The sequence below is a fragment of the Oncorhynchus kisutch genome, linkage group LG21, assembly GCF_002021735.2.
Source record: "Oncorhynchus kisutch isolate 150728-3 linkage group LG21, Okis_V2, whole genome shotgun sequence".
In the NCBI taxonomy this organism is placed as follows: domain Eukaryota; kingdom Metazoa; phylum Chordata; class Actinopteri; order Salmoniformes; family Salmonidae; genus Oncorhynchus; species Oncorhynchus kisutch.
The window spans coordinates 45,450,039-45,473,738 of NC_034194.2; the positions used below are offsets into that span (position 1 = coordinate 45,450,039).

The 23,700-nt window shown below is 42.0% G+C and overlaps 2 protein-coding genes across 2 annotated transcripts in view; one reads left to right on the plus strand and one right to left on the minus strand.

Moving 5' to 3' along the window:
* Positions 1 to 2,976, minus strand: part of ddx1 (DEAD (Asp-Glu-Ala-Asp) box helicase 1) — a 42,858-nt gene extending 39,882 nt beyond the window's left edge. The window contains exons 1-4 of the mRNA XM_031800705.1: positions 2,900 to 2,976; positions 2,724 to 2,775; positions 987 to 1,050; positions 843 to 872 (exon numbers count right to left, since the gene is read on the minus strand). Of these exons, the coding sequence (XP_031656565.1) occupies positions 843 to 872; positions 987 to 1,050; positions 2,724 to 2,775; positions 2,900 to 2,915 (162 nt within the window). The 5' untranslated portion in view covers positions 2,916 to 2,976. The remainder of the gene's footprint in view (positions 1 to 842; positions 873 to 986; positions 1,051 to 2,723; positions 2,776 to 2,899) is intronic.
* Positions 2,977 to 5,011: 2,035 nt separating this feature from the next.
* nbas (NBAS subunit of NRZ tethering complex) overlaps positions 5,012 to 23,700 on the plus strand; it is a gene marked incomplete in the record, with an annotated part of 268,490 nt that continues 249,801 nt past the window's right edge. Inside the window, 6 exon segments of the mRNA XM_031800528.1 lie at positions 5,012 to 5,152; positions 5,643 to 5,694; positions 13,383 to 13,419; positions 13,619 to 13,696; positions 14,140 to 14,187; positions 14,395 to 14,438. Of these exon segments, the coding sequence (XP_031656388.1) occupies positions 5,060 to 5,152; positions 5,643 to 5,694; positions 13,383 to 13,419; positions 13,619 to 13,696; positions 14,140 to 14,187; positions 14,395 to 14,438 (352 nt within the window).

A 23,700-nucleotide genomic window follows, 5' to 3' on the forward strand; every position in this document is an offset into this window, starting at 1 on the left:
TCTTTTTATGTGATTTAAGCATTGACATAGACTCAGAACATATATTTCCCTTGTTTCTCTATTAAATAAGTGTAATATGGTGAGAGAGAAATAAAACTGGAAAGAAAATAACAGAAATCTAGATAATACAGAAGAGTATAATTGTTTTGGGCCCCTTAGTTGTTACTGAACCAAGTACATTGACAGAAAACACATAGTACACTCAGGACCTGGGGAAGGGTAGAGGAGGAGAATGGGTCTAATGGGGGGGGGGGGGGTTAGAGGAGGAGAATGGGTCTAATGGGGGGGGGGGGGGGGGGTTAGAGGAGGAGAATGGGTCTAATGGGGGGGGGGGTTAGAGGAGGAGAATGGGTCTAATGGGGGAAGGGTAGAGGAGGAGAATGGGTCTAATGGGGGAAGGGTAGAGGAGGAGAATGGGTCTAATGGGGGAAGGGTAGAGGAGGAGAATGTGCCTAATGGGGGAAGGGTAGAGGAGGAGAATGTGCCTAATGGGGGAAGGGTAGAGGAGGAGAATGTGCCTAATGGGGGGGGGAGGGTAGAGGAGGAGAATGGGCCTAATGGGGGGGGGGGGAGGGGGGGAGGAGAATGGGCCTAATAGGGGGGGGGGGGGGGGGGGGGAGAATGGGCCTAATAGGGGGGGGAAGGGTTAGAGGAGGAGAATGGGTCTAATGGGGGGGGGGGGGGGGGGTAGAGGAGGAGAATGTGCCTAATGGGGGGGGGGGGGGGGGGGGGGGGGTTAGAGGAGGAGAATGGGTCTAATGGGGGGGGGGGGGGGGGGGGGTAGAGGAGGAGAATGGGCCTATAGGGGGGGGGGGGGTAGAAGGGAAAAGCGCCACACTCACCCCAGTCTTCCCGCTCCCAGTCTCTGCCGCCTGAACACAACAGAATCAACAACAGGTGGAGTCAATACACAGAATGTGGGAGGAGTCATTATAAGTTAAGGTTGAACCGTTTTTTTTTTTTATGTAAAAGGACCATTTTCTCACCATGAGGACATCTCCTCCCCCCAGGATCAACGGAATGGACTCTGCCTGGATGTCTGTGGGGAGGCTGGAACCAACAATCAGCAGTTACAACACTGGGTGGCAATCTGAGCATGTGTAACAGTATAGACGTTAAGTCCGTCCCCTCGCCCCTACCTGGGCTCGAACCAGGAACACATCGACAACAGTCACCCTCGAAGCAGCGTTACCTATCGCTCCACAAAAGGTGTCAGAGCAAGCGACGTCACCGATTGGAACGCTACCAGCGCGCACCACCACCGCTGACTAGCTAGCCATTTCGCGTGGGCTACACATGGTTACATGCACACGATAGTCAGATGAATAGAGTAGTTTGTTTACAACGTTATTAACATGCCTTGCGATAACAATAGTGTAACGACCCTGCGTTTATAAGCGCGGATATCGACTCTGGCTCTCGAGCTTCTGCGGCACAGTCGATACGAGCGCTGGACTTCGGGCTAGAAGGTCGAGGGTTCGAGATCTGCTCCCTGCCTGTTTCATTACAATATCCATCTGAAATCAGGTTAGTGATGGGACTTTTGATAAAAGCATAAAAAAACGACAATCAAAATAAACCTTCCATTGGTTGACAGTAGATGGGGGCGGGTGTATAAACAAACTCACTTCCTTCCTTCCTTGACTACTTCTTCATAACAGCTCTGTAAACCGGAAGAAGTATGAATGATCTGACTTCTGAGAGACCGTATCAGCGTAAATGCTGCACCGTCAATACAGACTGCAGATTCAAAGGCGCTGCACCGCCAGAGGGAAGTTTGCGCTACAGCGGTGTTGGCACATGAGCAGATAAAATACACCACTAACGCCGAATAAACTGATTACGGGTGCGTTCGTAAATAAAGAGCGTTTCGGTCTCGGAGCGCCTGGACGAGGAGTAGGGTTGATCCGAGCGTTCTGACCTCACGACGACAGTCAAGCACCCAAGCTGCTTCCAGACACAAACGAGACAACACCTCACTCTCCCGAGCAGAGCTGGTTAGGCTGTTTTCATGTTGACCAGAGCGTTGGTGACGAACTGTGCTGCTGGCAACATTTAAATTGCATTTTCCACCGGTATTGAGCGTTCATAAATGCATTAGTTATTTTGGTATCTGGAACATTCAGACGAGTGATCTGAAATCGGAGTAGATGGCCAGAGGGAATTTACTAACGCGACCTAATTCGAAAAGGATTGTTTTAATCAATGAACACAGGAGTGTCAACACGTAGTTAGTCCATCTAGTCCGTATGGATACATGCATGGCGAGACATTGCTGGTCACTGATCAAATAAAATACGTTTAGTATTAACGTAGTTAAAGCAACACGATAATATATTTAACGACATAACGCCCTGGTTATCGTTACATAACTCAGTGGCCTAACGTCCCTTACAGCTGGTTGGGTTTCTCAAACCCATATAAACATCTCGGTGGAGTTGCGAGGACACCGGGCGGAGCGCACCTCCGGTCACATCGAGTCGCTGTCAATCGATATGACGAAACAGTCGGTGGTCGGTAAGACACACAAAAACGTTTTATTAATAAGTATGGATTTTATCTAAAAATGTCACGCAACTACAGAGGTCAAACATAGGTAAACGGCAAGGGTTTAAGGATTGACATTTTTACAAGTATCGACTGACAGCGACTCGGAGGCTCAGTAGTCGTAACTCAACTCCATTGATGTGATGGACATAGAGAGAAAACCTCGGATAACTTACAGCCAGTCCATCTCCTCGACTGCTTGGGCGATTTCAGGCATAACGCCCATTTCTATGGACGAAAGGCAAACATTATTGGCAGGAAAAAGGACTTAAACCAATCTTAAATGTGTTCACTTATAGATAAGTACTGATATCAGTGAGAATACAGTAAAATATATATTTTCATATCTTACCAGAAAACGCTGCCATATTTGCCAACGACTTTGACAAAAACGGATGTGACGTGTTTCTTCTCACTAATTTAATCAGCATGCCGCCACCAACTGTACGGGAAGTGAACTGGAAAACTATTTCAAATCCAATGCGCAAAAGGAAAAATGAAACATACAAAAGACAAAAATAGATACACAAAAAAACATCCCACTACTTCAGTCGTAGTCCAAAAGCAAACCTTTCCTGGGGGGGGGGGGGGGGGGGGGATTAAGACAAATCCATATAAAGAGTAAATGGGGAACACAATTATTTAATCTTTACTTAACGTGGCAAGATAGTTAAAAACAAATGCTTATTTACAATGATCGCCTACCAAAAGGATATAAATTATCGCAGCCCCCGACCCGCAGGAGGCCTTTTGCCTTTTGGTAGGCGATCATTGTATATATATATGTATATATATATATATTAAAAATGGTCATTTTAATCCATAGAGATGTGAAGGAGAAGCTCGTTGGATGTTGATCTCTTCTCGGCTGGGTCCTCATTTGGGACCAAAGTTCCTTGCTCTTTCTGCTCTTGGAGACGCTAACTACAGAGGCCAACAAGGCAGAGTAGGATATATATATATAGGACAAAACACACATCATGACAAGGGAGACAACACTACACAGAGAGAGACTGAAGACAACAACACAGCATGGTAGCACCACAACATAACAACAACATGGTAGCAGCACAAAACATGGTACAAACATTATTGGGCACAGACAACAGCACAAAGTCAAGAAGGTAGAGACAACAATACATCACACAAAGCAGCCACAACTGTCAGTCAGAGTGTCCATGATGGAGTCTTTGAATGAAGAGATGGAGATAACTGTCCAATTTGAGTGTTTGTTGCAGCTCGTTCCAGTCACTAGCTGCAGAGAACTAAAAAGAGGAGCGACCCAGGGATGTGTGTGCTTTGGGGACCTTTAACAGAATGTGACTGGCAAAACGGGTGTTGTATATGTGGAGGATGAGGGCTGCAGTAGGTATCTCAAAAAGGGGGGAGTGAGGCCTAAGAGGGTTTTATAAATAAGCATCAACCAGTGGGTCTTGCGACGGGTATACAGAGATGACCAGATTACAGAGGAATATAGAGAGCAGTGATGTGTCCTATAAGGAGCATTGGTGGCAAATCTGATGGCCGAATGGTAAAGAACATCTAGCCACTAGAGAGCACCCTTACCTGCCGATCTATAAATTACATCTCTGTAATCTAGCATGGTTAGAATGGTCATCTGAATCAAGGTTAGTTTGGCAGCTGGGGTGAAAGAGGAGCGATGACGATAGAGGAAACCAAGTCTAGATGTAACTTTAGCCTGCAGCTTTGCTATGTGAGGACAATATCACAGTACACAAGGGTCATACACATATTTATAATATAAACTTTTTTTTTGTTGTCAATTTCATTGTCTTAAAATATAGTTCCGTTTCTTTTTTTCTTTTTGCAAGGTAATAAAATGTGGTGGTTTGTTTGTAAATGTACATCTGTAAATCTGACATTTTGCTGCATTTTTTGAACCGGTAGTAGCTCCTCTGAATGGTTTATTTGGACTTTTTAATGTAGTTTCCATAGGGCGAGTACATTATTATTTTAGGTCATTATCATTGATATGAGGCACATATATTAAAAACATCGACACGTCTTATGAATCAGTGTATAATTTGATTCATTGTAACTCCGCCTTGGTAAAAAAAAACACAGATTGAACAATTAGACAGATTTTTCACCCGATTTAAAAATGTGAAGCATTTCCGCTCACTACCAAATATGGTGATGAGAGGAAGCCCAGTGGCCGGCAGTGGGAGAAGATGACCGGAGAAGGATTTTGGCCGAAATTCTGCAAATATTCTCTTCGATTAAACATTTAATCTGAAATTCAGTTTTCTGTTTCAGAACTAGAATATGTAACAAACAGAGTGGACTACATTTCTTACTTGCTTGTTCTGCCCACTATGATTAATTTTCTCTCATTGGAAACGACTGTTCTATCTTGGGTTAGTTATAGTCTTTGGTAAAACCGCCTTAATGCCGAAATGTAAACCGCGTTTCGTTAAACAGTCCTCTTTGTTTTGTACCATCCTGTATTCCGTAGTTTGTGACAGAGTTTGGATCAACTATCCACGTAAACATGGCTGATGATAGCAACATTGCCGTGGAAGATGAGAACATTTTGTATGATTTACTGATAAATACGGAATGGCCACCCGAGACCGACACTCAGGTTTGTACAAAAAAACGGATTCGGTTCATTGTTAATAACATATAGACGGAAATGTCAAGTTGAAGTGATTGCTCACCCTGCAAGGTTCGCTAACGTTAGCTAGTAACGGTTAGCCACGTCGCAACACATCTTCCACTCAGTCATGACTGATAACGCGTTATGGATTGGCATTGAATCAACATTACGTGCAGTTAAATATTCAGTCACCGTAAACAAATCTATGAAATAAAGGAGTTTAACTTCAGCGTTGAGGTGTATTTTGATATTTTTGTTTTTACTTTCCAAACGTTGGCTAACTAGTCTGTTGTGAATTTGTTGATGATGCTAAGTTAGCTGTCTTGAAGTTACCATACTCTGTACTTTGTCCAGGGAAAATGTCTCGGCCCTAGTATCATCACACTGGTGTAAATTGGTTGGTTCCCAATCACACTGTAATTCAGGGTTTGTATAGAAAGGTAAATAACAGTCTGTCACTCTCTGACATTTGCAGTTGCGAGGCAACAAGGAGCACAGTTCATCTGTTATTGCCAAGGCTGTGACAGGTAAGACGGGATCCTCGAGACCTCTTTGTCCCTCGCTGATCTGGTTGTTCATACTGTATCCCTTCTTAAATTCATGTTAAGAAAATAATGATCGTATTGGAAGCAAGCCCAAGGTTGCCTCCCAAGTCCCCCTATATTCCCCTAGTGCATTACGTTTGACCAGAGCCTGCTGGGTCGTTACACCTACTCGTTTTGAGAAGTGTAACTTGGTATTAATTAATTAATTTTTAATTTCACCTAATTTTGACATTCTGTCATAAAGAGCACATGTTCAACTTTAATACGACACATGTTTTTTCATCTCAAGAGGTTAAATAAAACGAATGCTAATTTTCCATGAAGAAAAAGTGGTTGTTTCTGTGTTTTTGTGGTCGTGGAAGAAATTGATATGCTATTACTGTTATGATTTCACATTTGAATATCAGATTAGTAGACCAGTTTTATGTTAATCTACTCTGATTTCAGAGCACTCTCATCTGCGTGTTCCAGAGCGCAGAATAACTGATTTAATTTCTGAACGTGAAACGCCTGTTGAACAAGACCAGTGTCAGTAAACGTGTTTTACAATTATTATCAGCAGTACAATCATATTTTAATCTACCTGCCCCAGATTTAAAGAATCTACCTGCCCCAGATTTAAAGAATCTACCTGCCCCAGATTTAAAGAATCTACCTGCCCCAGATTTAAAGAATCTACCTGCCCCAGATTTAAAGAATCTACCTGCCCCAGATTTAAAGAATCTACCTGCCCCAGATTTAAAGAATCTACCTGCCCCAGATTTAAAGAATCTACCTGCCCCAGATTTAAAGAATCTACCTGCCCCAGATTTAATGAATCTACCTGCCCCAGATTTAAAGAATCTACCTGCCCCAGATTTAAAGAATCTACCTGCCCCAGATTTAAAGAATCTACCTGCCCCAGATTTAAAGAATCTACCTGCCCCAGATTTAAAGAATCTACCTGCCCCAGATTTAAAGAATCTACCTGCCCCAGATTTAAAGAATCTACCTGCCCCAGATTTAAAGAATCTACCTGCCCCAGATTTAAAGAATCTACCTGCCCCAGATTTAAAGAATCTACCTGCCCCAGATTTAAAGAATCTACCTGCCCCAGATTTAAAGAATCTACCTGCCCCAGATTTAAAGAATCTACCTGCCCCAGATTTAAAGAATCTACCTGCCCCAGATTTAAAGAATCTACCTGCCCCAGATTTAAAGAATCTACCTGCCCCAGATTTAATGAATCTACCTGCCCCAGATTTAATGAATCTACCTGCCCCAGATTTAAAGAATCTACCTGCCCCAGATTTAAAGAATCTACCTGCCCCAGATTTAAAGAATCTACCTGCCCCAGATTTAAAGAATCTACCTGCCCCAGATTTAAAGAATCTACCTGCCCCAGATTTAAAGAATCTACCTGCCCCTCACAGTTTAATAATCTACCAGCCCCAGATTATGCCGCTAAAATGACAAAAAATAAATAAATATATATATATATATATATGTGTGTATGTTTTTAATGTTTCAAAAACAATAAATGGAATATTAGTAAGACGTAAGTAATGTGGTATAATTAAACTTTTAACCAATAAGACAAAAGTACTCATTACATTTTGAATGCTAAGCAAGAACATCCCTGGTCATCCCTACTGCCTCTGATCTGGAGGACTCACTAAACAGAACATCCCTGGTCATCACTACTGCCTCTGATCTGGAGGACTCACTAAACAGAGAACATCCCTGGTCATCCCTACTGCCTCTGATCTAGAGGACTCACTAAACAGAGAACATCCCTGGTCATCCCTACTGCCTCTGATCTGGAGGACTCACTAAACAGAGAACATCCCTGGTCATCCCTACTGCCTCTGATCTGGAGGACTCACTAAACAGAGAACATCCCTGGTCATCCCTACTGCCTCTGATCTAGAGGACTCACTAAACAGAACATCCCCGGTCATCCCTACTGCCTCTGATCTAGAGGACTCACTAAACAGAGAACATCCCCGGTCATCCCTACTGCCTCTGATCTGGAGGACTCACTAAACAGAGAACATCCCTGGTCATCCCTACTGCCTCTGATCTGGAGGACTCACTAAACAGAGAACATCCCTGGTCATCCCTACTGCCTCTGATCTGGAGGACTCACTAAACAGAGAACATCCCTGGTCATCCCTACTGCCTCTGATCTAGAGGACTCACTAAACAGAACATCCCCGGTCATCCCTACTGCCTCTGATCTAGAGGACTCACTAAACAGAGAACATCCCCGGTCATCCCTACTGCCTCTGATCTGGAGGACTCACTAAACAGAGAACATCCCTGGTCATCCCTACTGCCTCTGATCTGGAGGACTCACTGAACAGAGAACATCCCTGGTCATCCCTACTGCGTCTGATCTGGAGGACTCACTAAACAGAACATCCCTGGTCATCCCTACTGCCTCTGATCTGGAGGACTCACTAAACAGAGAAAATCCCTGGTCATCCCTACTGCCTCTGATCTAGAGGACTCACTAAACAGAGAACATCCCTGGTCATCTCTACTGCCTCTGATCTGGAGGACTCACTAAACAGAGAACATCCCTGGTCATCCCTACTGCCTCTGATCTGGCGGACTCACTGAACAGAGAACATCCCTGGTCATCCCCACTGCCTCTGATCTGGAGGACTCACTAAACAGAGAACATCCCTGGTCATCCCTACTGCCTCTGATCTGAAGGACTCACTAAACAGAGAACATCCCTGGTCATCACTACTGCCTCTGATCTGGAGGACTCACTAAACAGAGAACATCCCTGGTCATCCCTACTGCCTCTGATCTGGAGGACTCACTGAACAGAGAACATCCCTGGTCATCCCTACTGCCTCTGATCTAGAGGACTCACTAAACAGAACATCCCTGGTCATCTCTACTGCCTCTGATCTGGAGGACTCACTAAACAGAGAACATCCCTGGTCATCCCTACTGCCTCTGATCTAGAGGACTCACTAAACAGAACATCCCTGGTCATCTCTACTGCCTCTGATCTGGAGGACTCACTAAACAGAGAACATCCCTGGTCATCCCTACTGCCTCTGATCTAGAGGACTCACTAAACAGAGAACATCCCTGGTCATCTCTACTGCCTCTGATCTAGAGGACTCACTAAACAGAGAACATCCCTGGTCATCACTACTGCCTCTGATCTGGAGGACTCACTAAACAGAGAACATCCCTGGTCATCCCTACTGCCTCTGATCTGGCGGACTCACTGAACAGAGAACATCCCTGGTCATCCCTACTGCCTCTGATCTGGAGGACTCACTAAACAGAGAACATCCCTGGTCATCACTACTGCCTCTGATCTGGAGGACTCACTAAACAGAGAACATCCCTGGTCATCCCTACTGCCTCTGATCTGGAGGACTCACTAAACAGAGAACATCCCTGGTCATCCCTACTGCCTCTGATCTGGAGGAATCACTAAACAGAGAACATCCCTGGTCATCCTTACTGCCTCTGATCTGGAGGACTCACTGAACAGAGAACATCCCTGGTCATCCCTACTGCCTCTGATCTAGAGGACTCACTAAACAGAACATCCCTGGTCATCTCTACTGCCTCTGATCTGGAGGACTCACTAAACAGAGAACATCCCTGGTCATCCCTACTGCCTCTGATCTAGAGGACTCACTAAACAGAGAACATCCCTGGTCATCTCTACTGCCTCTGATCTAGAGGACTCACTAAACAGAGAACATCCCTGGTCATCACTACTGCCTCTGATCTGGAGGACTCACTAAACAGAGAACATCCCTGGTCATCCCTACTGCCTCTGATCTGGCGGACTCACTGAACAGAGAACATCCCTGGTCATCCCTACTGCCTCTGATCTGGCGGACTCACTGAACAGAGAACATCCCTGGTCATCCCTACTGCCTCTGATCTGGAGGACTCACTAAACAGAGAACATCCCTGGTCATCCCTACTGCCTCTGATCTGGTGGACTCACTAAACAGAGAACATCCCTGGTCATCCCTACTGCCTCTGATCTGGAGGACTCACTAAACAGAGAACATCCCTGGTCATCCCTACTGCCTCTGATCTGGAGGACTCACTAAACAGAGAACATCCCTGGTCATCCCTACTGCCTCTGATCTAGAGGACTCACTAAACAGAACATCCCTGGTCATCCCTACTGCCTCTGATCTGGAGGACTCACTAAACAGAGAACATCCCTGGTCATCCCTACTGCCTCTGATCTGGAGGACTCACTGAACAGAGAACTGCACTAAACACAGACTTTGTTTGTAAAGGATGTCTGAGTGTTGGAGCGTGCCCCTGGCTATTCATAAATTAAAAAACAAAAGATGAATGATGCCCTCTGGTTAGCTTTAATATCAGGAATTTGAAATGATTTATACTTTTACTTTTAATACACATGTTTATTTCATCAATTACATTTACTATTGATACTTAAGTATATTTAATACCAAATACCTTTTTAGACTTTTACTCAAGTAGTATTTTACTGGGTGACTTTTACTTTCACTGAAGTTTGAAAACTGGGTCCTTTTTCCACCACTGGAGGTTACCGTGGTAACACGATTGGAGTCATGTTTGGGCCTGTGAGATGGAGTCTGACTAGTAAACGCGTTGTCTTCTCTTCTCTAGCAGGTGAAATTAAAATGTAGAAAAACGACCTGGCTTGTGGAACAAAACAATGAGAACGGCCAAGAAACACAAGGACACCATCTTTTATTACTGTGCACAGCACATCTTAAAACAAATCTTTCACTCAGCTCTTCAGGTGCACACAGCCCCCAGCCAGGCAGTGTAGAGGTGGGAAAGGCTAGATAGGATTCCTAGTTCTTTGACTTTGTTCGATTTAATTGACCAACTATGAAACAAAACAGGCAGAAATACTCTGAAGACAGCTGCTACGGCCATTTTGTATTTTATAATACTCTGAAGACAGCTGCTACGGCCATTTTGTATTTTATAATACTCTGAAGACAGCTGCTACGGCCATTTTGTATTTTATAATACTCTGAAGACAGCTGCTACGGCCATTTTGTATTTTATAATACTCTGAAGACAGCTGCTACGGCCATTTTGTATTTTATAATACTCTGAAGACAGCTGCTACGGCATTTATTTTACTGTGATCATACTTGACTTTTTAGTCACAAATACGATTGAAATGTTGGCACTGTGGAGCCCTGACCACCCACCAACATGGCTGATTAAATCTACCTGCCCCAACGCTCTGGATAACAGTACAAACAGCCGAAACAGTTCTGCTGAATTAATATGGTCAGATTGAGGTGTTCTACAATTTGTGTCTGGAAGTAGCTGGGATCCTGACTGCCGTTGTGAACGCTCAGATCAAACCTACTCCTCTGCCAGAGCGTCCAGTGAGTGGTCAGAGAGCGAAACACTTTGAATTGACCAACGCCCAGAGCTCACTCGGAGCTGCACACTCTACGTGTACTCTGGCACTCCAGAGTGAATTTACCAACACACCCGTCATCTGGAAGTTCTGCAAAGTTCCATTGTTAATCCAACAGCTACATTAGTTGATGTAGTTACTAAAACAGCTGGACGTCTTGGTTGGTAGTAGATATTTCTGTACTTATTTACAGATTTGAATAGCACAGAAGTAGACAAAGGTGTCATTCCCTTTTTGTAAACGGTTTGTGTAATTATTTCTAGTTAGTCTACTTGCGATGTTGTATGTGCAGTGAATGGAAGTTGGAAGTGATGTCACAATGTTTGTTTTTAGAATGTTGAAATAAGTGAATGGAGGAGGACAAAAATTAATAGTTAAATCATGAATATATATTATATAGTCTGCGCATTTTAACGTTTGACTGGTATTTCTAAAAACAGTGAGAGGAATATGAAGTATGATAAAGATTTCAAGTCAAAACATTTGTTTCGCCAGTCCCTCTTAAAATGACTATAACAAAAAAAGTAACAGGGTTGCCGATTTTTTTTTTTAAATTTATTTTTCTTCTTAAATCTGCCGATCCAATCTCCTTGTGACAAGGGGAATTGATTTCTGTTTGCAACAGGGACTGGCATTTGAATGCAAACTTTTTTTTCAAATTGTTAAAACGTTACTTTGCTGTCTTGTCTATGGGTAACATGGTTGATGTGTTAAGCTCGACCCACTCAGTTTAACACCAGAACAGAGTTCAGAGTAGAACCGGCTTCCCTGCTTTTACTCTGTTTTGACACTGAACAAAAATATAAACGCAACCATTTCAAAGATTTTACTGAGGTACAGTTCACATGAGGAAATCAGTCCATTTTAAATTAATAATTTAGGCCCAAATCTATGGATTTCACATGACTGGGAATACAGATATGCATCTGTTGATCACAGATACTTAAAAAAATAAAAAAGTTGGGGGCGTGGATCAGAAAACCAGTCCGTATCTGGTCTGACCACCATTTGCACATCTCCTTCACGTAGAGTTGATCAGGCTGTTGATTCTGGCCTTGTGAAATGTTGTCCCACTCCTCTTCAATGGCTGTGTGAAATTGCTGGATATTGGCAGGAACTGTGGATCCAGAGCATCCCAAACATGCTCAATGGGTGACATGTCTGAGAATGCAGGCCATGGAAGAACTGGGACATTTTCAGCTTCCAGGAATTGTGTACAGATCCTTGCGACATGGAGCTGTTTCGTTATCATGCTGTAACATGAGGTGATGGTGGAGGATCGGATGAAGGCTAAGGGCATACCTAATGAGATGCAAAAAAACAAAATGTGTCTTCCGCTCCTCTGAATTAGACCTCTCCAATCTCCGCAAAGTCTCCTCGGCTAGACATTATGGTCCATGTCATCAGTTGTTTGGGGTGATGCTCGAGGGCAGAAAGGCAGATTTTTCCACTTTGACGGCTGCGGAATTTGAACCAGCTATCTTTTGGGTTCCTGGCCCAACACTGTTAACTGCCTATTTGTGATCTTTAAAAATAGTTAATGTTTTAAATATGTCTGGCCGCCCGGGGTGGTAATCTAGCGGGTTAGCCGCCCGGGGTGGTAATCTAGCGGGTTAGCCGCCCGGGGTGGTAATCTAGCGGGTTAGCCGCCCGGGGTGGTAATCTAGCGGGTTAGCCGCCCGGGGGGGTAATCTAGCGGGGTGGTAATCTAGCGGGTTTGCCGCCTGGGGTGGTAATGTAGCGGGTTAGCCGCCCGGGGTGGTAATCTAGCGGGTTAGCCGCCCGGGGTGGTAATCTAGGGTGCGAGCCGCCCGGGGTGGTAATCTAGCGGGCGAGCCGCCCGGGGTGGTAATCTAGCGGGCGAGCCGCCCGGGGTGGTAATCTAGCGGGCTAGCCGCCCGGGGTGGTAATCTAGCGGGTTAGCTGCCCGGGGTGGTAATCTAGCGGGTTATGGTAATAGACTAAGTGAGCTGCTTATCATCATTACTAAACAGCAGAGGTGGGGACTCGAGTCACATGACTTGGTCCCACCTCTGGGAAACACTACCGCTATTAGGAGAGGTTTATCTGCAATGAAAATAAAGTTAAATAAATGAATGAAGGCCTATTTAATGAATTCTGACGGGGTTGGCTCGACGCCCCTACGGGGCTCCATTTGGGTAGTAACTGAACATTACTCATGTGCTGGAACACACTAGGACTTCAACATGTATGATCCTAGCCACTCCTCACCATGTCTTCTCCATGTCTGTTGTAGGACCTTTTAGGTTCATCCTGCATTACCTGTGGTACAGGTAAGCTCTTTATATTACTCACATCGAAACTCATCAACTATTTCATTACTATTTACCCCTGTAGCCTGAAACTCTTTCCAGCTTCGTAAAACTGTATATAGTTTTTGTCAAATTGACTTTACTAATGTTTATGCTGTTGTATTGGTCCTCTTGTTGTGGTTTGGAACAGCTGACTGATTTATCTGTGATCTTGAACCAGTCCTTCTAGCTCCTCTCTACCTCCTGGCCTGGTCCGACTGGCCAACAAGCAGATCAACTGGCAACTGGTGCTAGCAAGGTATATAGTACAGTACACACGCAGGCACCACGCCAGGCCCTTCATACATTCATATGAATTCAACCTCTGACCTTTTGTTTATGTTTATTTGACCTTTTATTTTGACCTCGACGGCCATTGAGACACAAGTTGTTGTTTTTTACAAGGGAGCCATCAGGGTTAATTTAGCCAGATTTAGTTTGTCTTATGATTTAAATTATGATTTTTACTTTTTATTTTTGCCTTTATTTAACTAGTCCGTTAAGAACAAATTCTTAGTTACAGTGACGGCCTAGGAACAGTGGGTTAACTGCCCTGTTCATGGGCAGAAAGACAGATTTTTCAAGGGATTCGATCTTAGATCTTTCGGTGACTAGTCCAACGCTCTAACCACTAGGATACCTGCCGCCCCAGGTAGCCTAGTGGTTAGAAGTCCTAAATCTCTCTCCTCTCTCTCTCTCTAGTAATGGGAAGTTGCTGGCTGTGGTTCAGGACCAGTGTGTGGAGATCAGGTAATGATGTGAGATAGTGTGTCCGTTCTAAACTTTTTACATTTGAGTCATTTTAGTTTATCAGATGTTCTGTCTACTCAGTAGAAACCCTCCCAGTCAGCAGGGTGCTGTGTATAACTATCCGTAATACACAGAGGTCCATTTGACCTTTTTTAAGGTGACATGCAGAACGTGTATATTCTATTCTCCGTTTTTTTCCCCCACCAGGTCTGCGAGGGATGACTTTGGCTCTGTCATTGGGAAGTGTCAGGGTAAGTATCTTCTAAATCAAAGAGGAATACGTGACGCTACGAAACACTTATCAACACTTTTGTTCCTACCCACAATAACTCCTCCCTGGCATTTTCATTTGTTGTCATGTGAAACTATACTGTATTCAAAGTGCCCACTGTTATATTTTAACTATCGAATTAGAATAATCCTTCTACCTCCATGATTCCAATAGTTCACCAAAGTGAACTTATCAACACTTTGGTTCCTACCCACCATGATTCCAATAGTCACCAAAGTGTTTTGCTCTAAATTGTTTATTTCTTATATTGATTTAAAAAAATCAAATCACAATTGCAACATTTGGTTCCAACATAAGGTCTAGATTGTTTTTATCGTGCATTATGGAAATGATCTGAAATGAGTGCAAACAAATCATTTTTGGTTGAACACTATATAAACCAATCAGAATGAGAAAGACCCCATTGACATCACTTAGAATGTATGTGTTGCCACCCTGGGATCACTCACTACTCATAAAGCACCCTGAGATCACTACTCATAGAGCACCCTGGGATCACTCACTACTCATAAAGCACCCTGGGATCACTACTCACTACTCCTAAAGCACCCTGGGATCACTACTCATAGAGCACCCTGGGATCACTCACTACTCATAGAGCACCCTGGGATCACTCACTACTCATAAAGCACCCTGGGATCACTCACTACTCATAAAGCACCCTGGGATCACTACTCACTACTCATAGAGCACCCTGGGATCACTCACTACTCATAAAGCACCCTGAGATCACTACTCATAGAGCACCCTGGGATCACTCACTACTCATAAAGCACCCTGGGATCACTCACTACTCATAAAGCACCCTGGGATCACAACTCACTACTCATAGAGCACCCTGGGATCACAACTCAATACTCATAGAGCACCCTGGGATCACTACTCACTACTCATAGAGCACCCTGGGATCACTCACTACTCATAGAGCACCCTGGGATCACTACTCACTACTCATAAAGCACCCTGGGGTCACTACTCACTACTCATAAAGCACCCTGGGGTCACTACTCACTACTCCTAAAGCACCCTGGGATCACTACCCACTACTCATAAAGCACCCTGTGATCACTACTCACTACTCATAGAGCACCCTGGGATCACTACTCCTAAACCACCCTGGGATCACTCACTACTCATAGAGCACCCTGGGATCACTCACTACTCATAAAGCACCCTGGGATCACTCACTACTCATAAAGCACCCTGGGATCACAACTCACTACTCATAGAGCACCCTGGGATCACTACTCACTACTCATAAAGCACCCTGGGATCACTCACTACTCATAGAGCACCCTGGGATCACTCACTACTCATAAAGCACCCTGGGATCACTCCTCACTACTCCTAAAGCACCCTGGGATCACTACCCACTACTCATAAAGCACCCTGTGATCACTACTCACTACTCATAGAGCACCCTGGGATCACTACTCCTAAACCACCCTGGGATCACTCACTACTCATAGAGCACCCTGGGATCACTACTCACTACTCATAGAGCACCCTGGGATCACTACCCACTACTCATAAAGCACCCTGGGATCACTACTCACTACTCCTAAAGCACCCTGGGATCACTACTCCCTACTCATAAAGCACCCTGGGATCACTACTCACTACTCCTAAAGCACCCTGGGATCACTCACTACTCCTAAAGCTCCCTGGGATCACTCCTCACTACTCCTAAAGCACCCTGGGATCACTACTCCTAAAGCACCCTGGGATCACTACTCCTAAAGCACCCTGGGATCACTACTCAGAGCACACGTTGAACCTTAATCATGAAATACTGTCGAATAAGAGAGAATACGGTGATATGATAATTGCCATAGTCACTGTTTTTGACACAGTGATTCACAGCACATTGGATGTATCTGATGATTCTGATGAAGTGAAGTTCTGTATGTTACGTCTTACTAAGCCACGGCCATTTTAATGTGAGCGGGTCAAAGACGCCACTGTCTTTCCCAGGTTTTTATTGGCTCAATCCGCGTTGCTCTTGTAGTGTGAGATGGAAAGGTGATCAGCATTAGCCAATGAGAGCAGTGTTTTCCACTTCATATTGACTACGCTACTTTTCATTTGAAAGTTTCAATTGGCTAGTCCGTTGAGCCCTCTCCCGCTAGGATGAACGATATGCATCTCCTAGTGATCTATTGGTAGGACAGGTGCCTGTCTGTCACAAAGCCAGCGACTACAAGGAAACGCAGTCTGCTGTCTGTCCCGCCTCCTGGTACAAATTGTGTGCGCTGTATTGGGTTGGTCTAATTTCTCTACACAGAGGAGCCTCGGGAGAGAGCATGATTTTGGTGGAAATCCTCTTCGCCTAATTATTGATTTCTGCCCCCATTTTTCTTTGGCGTGTTTCACATTCCACGCCGAGTAGTGGCTCATAGTCGACTATTTAATGAGCTTTGACAACTAAACAGCAAGTGTTGACTAGTTTATACAGTGTGTTCAGAAAGTATTCAGACCCCTTAACTTTTTCCAAATGTTGATACATTACAGGCTTATTCTAACTTGGATACAAAAAACATGTATCTCATCAATCTACACACAATACCCCATAATGACATCACAATACCCCATAATGACATCACAATACCCCATAATGACATCACAATACCCCATAATGACATCACGATACCCCATAATGACATCACGATACCCCATAATGACATGACGATACCCCATAATGACATGACGATACCCCATAATGACATGACGATACCCCATAATGACATGACGATACCCCATAATGACATGACGATACCCCATAATGACATGACGATACCCCATAATGACATGACGATACCCCATAATGACATGACGATACCCCATAATGACATGACGATACCCCATAATGACATGACGATACCCCATAATGACATGACGATACCCCATAATGACATGACGATACCCCATAATGACATGACGATACCCCATAATGACATGACGATACCCCATAATGACATGACGATACCCCATAATGACATGACGATACCCCATAATGACATGACGATACCCCATAATGACATGACGATACCCCATAATGACATGACGATACCCCATAATGACATGACGATACCCCATAATGACAAAGCGAAAACAATTATTATTATTTATTTATTTCAAATGTATTTAAAAATATAAACCATATTTACATAAGTATTCAGACCCTTTACTATGAGACTCAAAATGTAGATCAGGTGCATCCTGTTTCCATTGATCATATAAGTCTCTGAATGTCCTTGAGTGGCCCAGCCAGAGCCCCGACTTGAACCCAATCGAACATCTCTGGAGAGACCTGAATGTTGCTGTGCAGCGACGCTCCCCATCCAACCTGACAGAGCTTGAGAGGATCTGCAGAGAAGATTGGGAGAAAGTCCCCAAATACAGGTGTGCTAGACTTGTAGCATCATACCCAAGAAGACTGGAGGCTGTAATCACTGCCAAAGGTGCTTCAACAAAATACTGAGTAAAGGGTCTGAATAGTTATGGAAATGTCATATTTCAGATTATTTTTTTTTTAATTCGCCAACATTACAAAAACAAGTTTTAGCTTTGTCATTATGGGGTATTGTGTGTCGATAAAGAAAATAATTTAATCAATTTTGAAAGAAACGCTGTAATGTAACAAAGTGGAAACAGTGTAGGGGTCTGAATACTTTCCGAAGGCCCCTGGTGTCTGACTGAATAAAGTCAATTTCCTATTCCCCTTTTGTCATGGTTATCTTTCCACGGTATCGCATCAGGGCAATTAAACCAAACGATTTCCTCGGGTTAATTTCCTAGGATGTCGGGGCTTGCCAGACTGTGACGCTAAAGTGAGTGACAACGGTCCTCGTCAGTCAGTGTAGCCTAACCAATCACAATTTACGTAGGTGGCTGATGACCAATCACATTGGTGAGAGAGAGACATTCATTAGTCTGCCTAATTTCCGTAGGCGGCTGATGGACCAAGTCATGGTGATCATCCACAGAGGAAGGAGGAAAACCTTTGATGAAGATGGTGAATCATCACTGCAGGAACAATCTGTAGTGTGAAGAGCTTTATTCTGGTCCAAATATTATCGTTCGGGCCCCTCGGGGGCATCCCCTCGAATTTTTAAACAATATTCAGAAATGCGTTGACCTTTAGTAGGGACTGACTGTCGGAATTCATTAGTGATGCGTATGTCCTGCCGGTTTCTGACGAGGGAACCAGAACATCTGTGTGTGTCTGCGGTGCACTCATCTGCCCGCTCTGTGTTGCCGCTAATCTTCTGGTAGATGGGAAGTCTTCTGGTAGATGGGAAGTCTTCTGGTAGATGGGAAGTCTTAACCCCCCCCCCCCCCCCCAAAAGACTTCTCAATGAAATGTTAACTGGAAAGTAGACTATACCTACCTGGCAGAATGCTATGATTTATTTTTTATATATTATATATATATTATAGTATTATAGATATATATATTATAGTATTATAAATATATATTATAGTATATATTATAGTATTATAGATATGTATTATATATATTATAGTATTATATATATATATTTATTATAGTATTATATATATATATTATAGCATTATAAATTATAGTATTATATATATCTATTATAGTATTATAGTATTATAGATGTATATATTATAGTATTATATATATTATAGATGTATATATTATAGTATTATAGATGTATATATTATAGTATTATATATATTATAGATGTATATATTATAGTATTATATATATATATTATAGTATTATATATATTATAGATGTATATATTATAGTATTATAGATATATATTATAGTATTATATATAGTATAGATGTATATATTATAGTATTATAGATATATATTATAGTATTATAGATATATATTATAGTATTATAGATATATATTATAGTATTATAGATATATATTATAGTATTATAGATATATATTATAGATATGTATTATAGTATTATAGATATATATTATAGTATTATATATATTATAGATGTATATATTATAGATATATATTATAGTATTATATATAGTATTATAGATTAAAGTATTATAGATATATATTATAGTATTATAGATATTATAGATGTATATATTATAGATATATATTATAGTATTATATATATTATAGATGTATATATTATAGATATATATTATAGTATTATATATAGTATTATAGATGTATATTATAGTATTATAGATATTATAGATGTATATATTATAGATATATATTATAGTATTATATATATTATAGATGTATATATTATAGATATATATTATAGTATTATATATAGTATTATAGATTAAAGTATTATAGATATATATTATAGTATTATAGATATATATTATAGTATTATAGATATATATTATAGTATTATATATAGTATTATAGATTAAAGTATTATAGATATATATCATAGTATTGTTATTTCTTCTATGCCATTACATCATTTAGAGTCCGTTATGCTACGCTGGCAAGTTCTAGAAACCTACAGGAATAACGGTTGTTTTATAGTATTATAGATATATACACACCAATATACAGGAATAATGGTTGTTTTATAGTATTATAGATATATACACACCAATATACAGGAATAACGGTTGTTTTAATGTGAGGCGACGTTAACATGGCTGTTCTCCCTCCACACGGTAACCGAGCTGCTTTGAACTCCAATATGCTTCCTTTTCCTGTTTCTAACCACATACACACCACACACACACACACACACACACACACCACACCACACACACACACACACACCACACATACACACATACACACACACACTACACACACCACACCACACCACACACACACACGGTGTAAACTCCAATGTGCTGCCATATCCGAGTCGACTGGAAGTGATTTTTGTTGTCCTTACTCAAACTAATAGTCACTGTGACTCTTAAGTGGGAACAGGTTTGAGTTGCATCAGCTGGAGAATTGACTAAGTACATTGAACTTTAATCTCATTGTTAATTAAATGCACAACTTTTATTAGTGGCTGGAACTCTAAACAGGTGGAAATAGATTGTTCGTATCACGTTGATTGAACTGTGAATATACATTTTCTAACTCCAATGTTTGTTTGTTACGTAAACCTCTCAATATCAATACACCTCTCAATATCAATACACCTCTCAATATCAATACACCTCTCAATATCAATACACCTCTCAATATCAATACACCTCTCAATATCAATACACCTCTCTATATCAATACACCTCTCAATATCAATAAACCTCTCAATATCAATACACCTCTCAATATCAATACACCTCTCAATATCAATACACCTCTCAATATCAATACACCTCTCTATCAATAAACCTCTCAATATCAATACACCTCTCTATCAATAAACCTCTCAATATCAATACACCTCTCTATCAATAAACCTCTCAATATCAATACACCTCTCTATCAATAAACCTCTCAATATCAATACACCTCTCTATCAATAATTTAAAAGCTTTTTCTACTTAATTAAGAAAAATATTTTCTTAACTTAAACTTTTTTTTGGTGCAATGAAGCGTTTTTCTTTGTGTTTCCCAACGTCAAAGAAAGCATTTATTCTATTTTCTAACACTACAACTTAATGAAGAAATCACTGTGTCACATTGACATTTTTTAAATTAACAATAGCTGAACAGAGAATTCAGTAGGGAACGTTAATGCTCCTATCGGTCTTGTTCTAAGCCTTTAGGGTAGGGAACGTTAATGCTCCTATCGGTCTTGTTCTAAGCCTTTAGGGTAGGGAACGTTAATGCTCCTATCGGTCTTGTTCTAAGCCTTTAGGGTAGGGAACGTTAATGCTCCTGTCAGTCTTGTTCTAAGCCTTTAGGGTAGGGAACGTTAATGCTCCTATCGGTCTTGTTCTAAGCCTTTAGGGTAGGGAACGTTAATGCTCCTGTCGGTCTTGTCCAAAGCCTTTAGGGTAGGGAACGTTAATGCTCCTGTCGGTCTTGTTCAAAGCCTTTAGGGTAGGGAACGTTAATGCTCCTATCGGTCTTGTTCTAAGCCTTTAGGGTAGGGAACGTTAATGCTCCTGTCAGTCTTGTTCAAAGCCTTTAGGGTAGGGAACGTTAATGCTCCTATCGGTCTTGTTCAAAGCCTTTAGGGTAGGGAACGTTAATGCTCCTGTCGGTCTTGTCCAAAGCCTTTAGGGTAGGGAACGTTAATGCTCCTATCGGTCTTGTTCAAAGCCTTTAGGGTAGGGAACGTTAATTCTCCTGTCGGTTTTGTCCAAAGCCTTTAGGGTAGGGAACGTTAATGCTCCTGTCAGTCTTGTTCAAAGCCTTTAGGGTAGGGAACGTTAATGCTCCTGTCGGTCTTGTTCAAAGCCTTTAGGGTAGGGAACGTTAATGCTCCTGTCGGTCTTGTTCAAAGCCTTTAGGGTAGGGAACGTTAATGCTCCTGTCGGTCTTGTTCTAAGCCTTTAGGGTAGGGAACGTTAATGCTCCTATCGGTCTTGTCCAAAGCCTTTAGGGTAGGGAACGTTAATGCTCCTATCGGTCTTGTTCTAAGCCTTTAGGGTAGGGAACGTTAATGCTCCTATCGGTCTTGTCCAAAGCCTTTAGGGTAGGGAACGTTAATGCTCCTGTCGGTCTTGTCCAAAGCCTTTAGGGTAGGGAACGTTAATGCTCCTGTCGGTCTTGTTCAAAGCCTTTAGGGTAGGGAACGTTAATGCTCCTATCGGTCTTGTTCTAAGCCTTTAGGGTAGGGAACGTTAATGCTCCTATCGGTCTTGTTCAAAGCCTTTAGGGTAGGGAACGTTAATGCTCCTATCGGTCTTGTTCTAAGCCTTTAGGGTAGGGAACGTTAATGCTCCTATCGGTCTTGTTCTAAGCCTTTAGGGTAGGGAACGTTAATGCTCCTATCGGTCTTGTTCAAAGCCTTTAGGGTAGGGAACGTTAATGCTCCTATCGGTCTTGTTCAAAGCCTTTAGGGTAGGGAACGTTAATGCTCCTATCGGTCTTGTCCAAAGCCTTTAGGGTAGGGAACGTTAATGCTCCTATCGGTCTTGTTCTAAGCCTTTAGGGTAGGGAACGTTAATGCTCCTATCGGTCTTGTTCTAAGCCTTTAGGGTAGGGAACGTTAATGCTCCTATCGGTCTTGTTCTAAGCCTTTAGGGTAGGGAACGTTAATGCTCCTATCGGTCTTGTTCTAAGCCTTTAGGGTAGGTAACGTTAATGCTCCTATCGGTCTTGTTCTAAGCCTTTAGGGTAGGGAACGTTAATGCTCCTATCGGTCTTGTTCAAAGCCTTTCGGTAGTTTCAGAACTGACATCGTGTAGAAAGTTGCCCATCCGACAGACCACTTTAACTACAACGACGATTACAATTATTATGTTTTTTTTTATTTGAACTTTTTTTTTTTTACACGTGGTTGTATCGACCTTCGTTGAATGTGCTGACGGAAGTCCCCCCCTGAATAAAAGGGTCTGTTAAATGATCAAACTTAAAAAATGTAGTTGCAAAGCATGCTGGGTATTACACTAATCACTTCTCTATTTTTCTGGTTGCTTAAATTCAAATTGTTTTCTTATTTCAGTATGTGACATATCAAGAGTATAGATAATCATTATACAATCTAAACTGCCGTGAAAATATATTTTCCATCACCAAAAATTTTGTAATTTCAGCTGTTTTGAAACTGGTGGACAAAACCGAAAGTAAGACGCAAAGACCGAACATAAGAACGGGAAGCGTAGAAATAACCTACGTAGAACAGATCTACCACTTCTTAGTTTGCTTTTTAATGAGAGTGACTGATCTATAACACATTTCTATGTGCATTTGGTCAGGTCGCTCCCCAAAAAATGGTACATACTGCAGCTGTAAACATGTTAGTACCCTCGTTGTCCTGACCAGATCATGATTATATCATCTGGGTAAATATCATGTGAATTACTGCCTGTCTCATGGTTAATTGATCGGCTAATTAACATAAACACGTTTATTATCTCCAAGCGCATCTTTGAAGCATTTAGAACAGTCTAAATCCATGTTAATATAGCCTACAGCATCCCAATAAATCCGTTATTTATTTTAGGCAGGCGTAAAGAAACCCGATATGAAGAGAATGTATTTCAGAAGATACAGTAGGTGAACTCAGTCTGTTATCAGGCTCCTTAGGCTGTAGGCAAGTTCATTTAGCAGACAAGATAGGCTTAAGTCCTGTGCCATTTAAAAAAATGTTATATTATATGCTTTAGA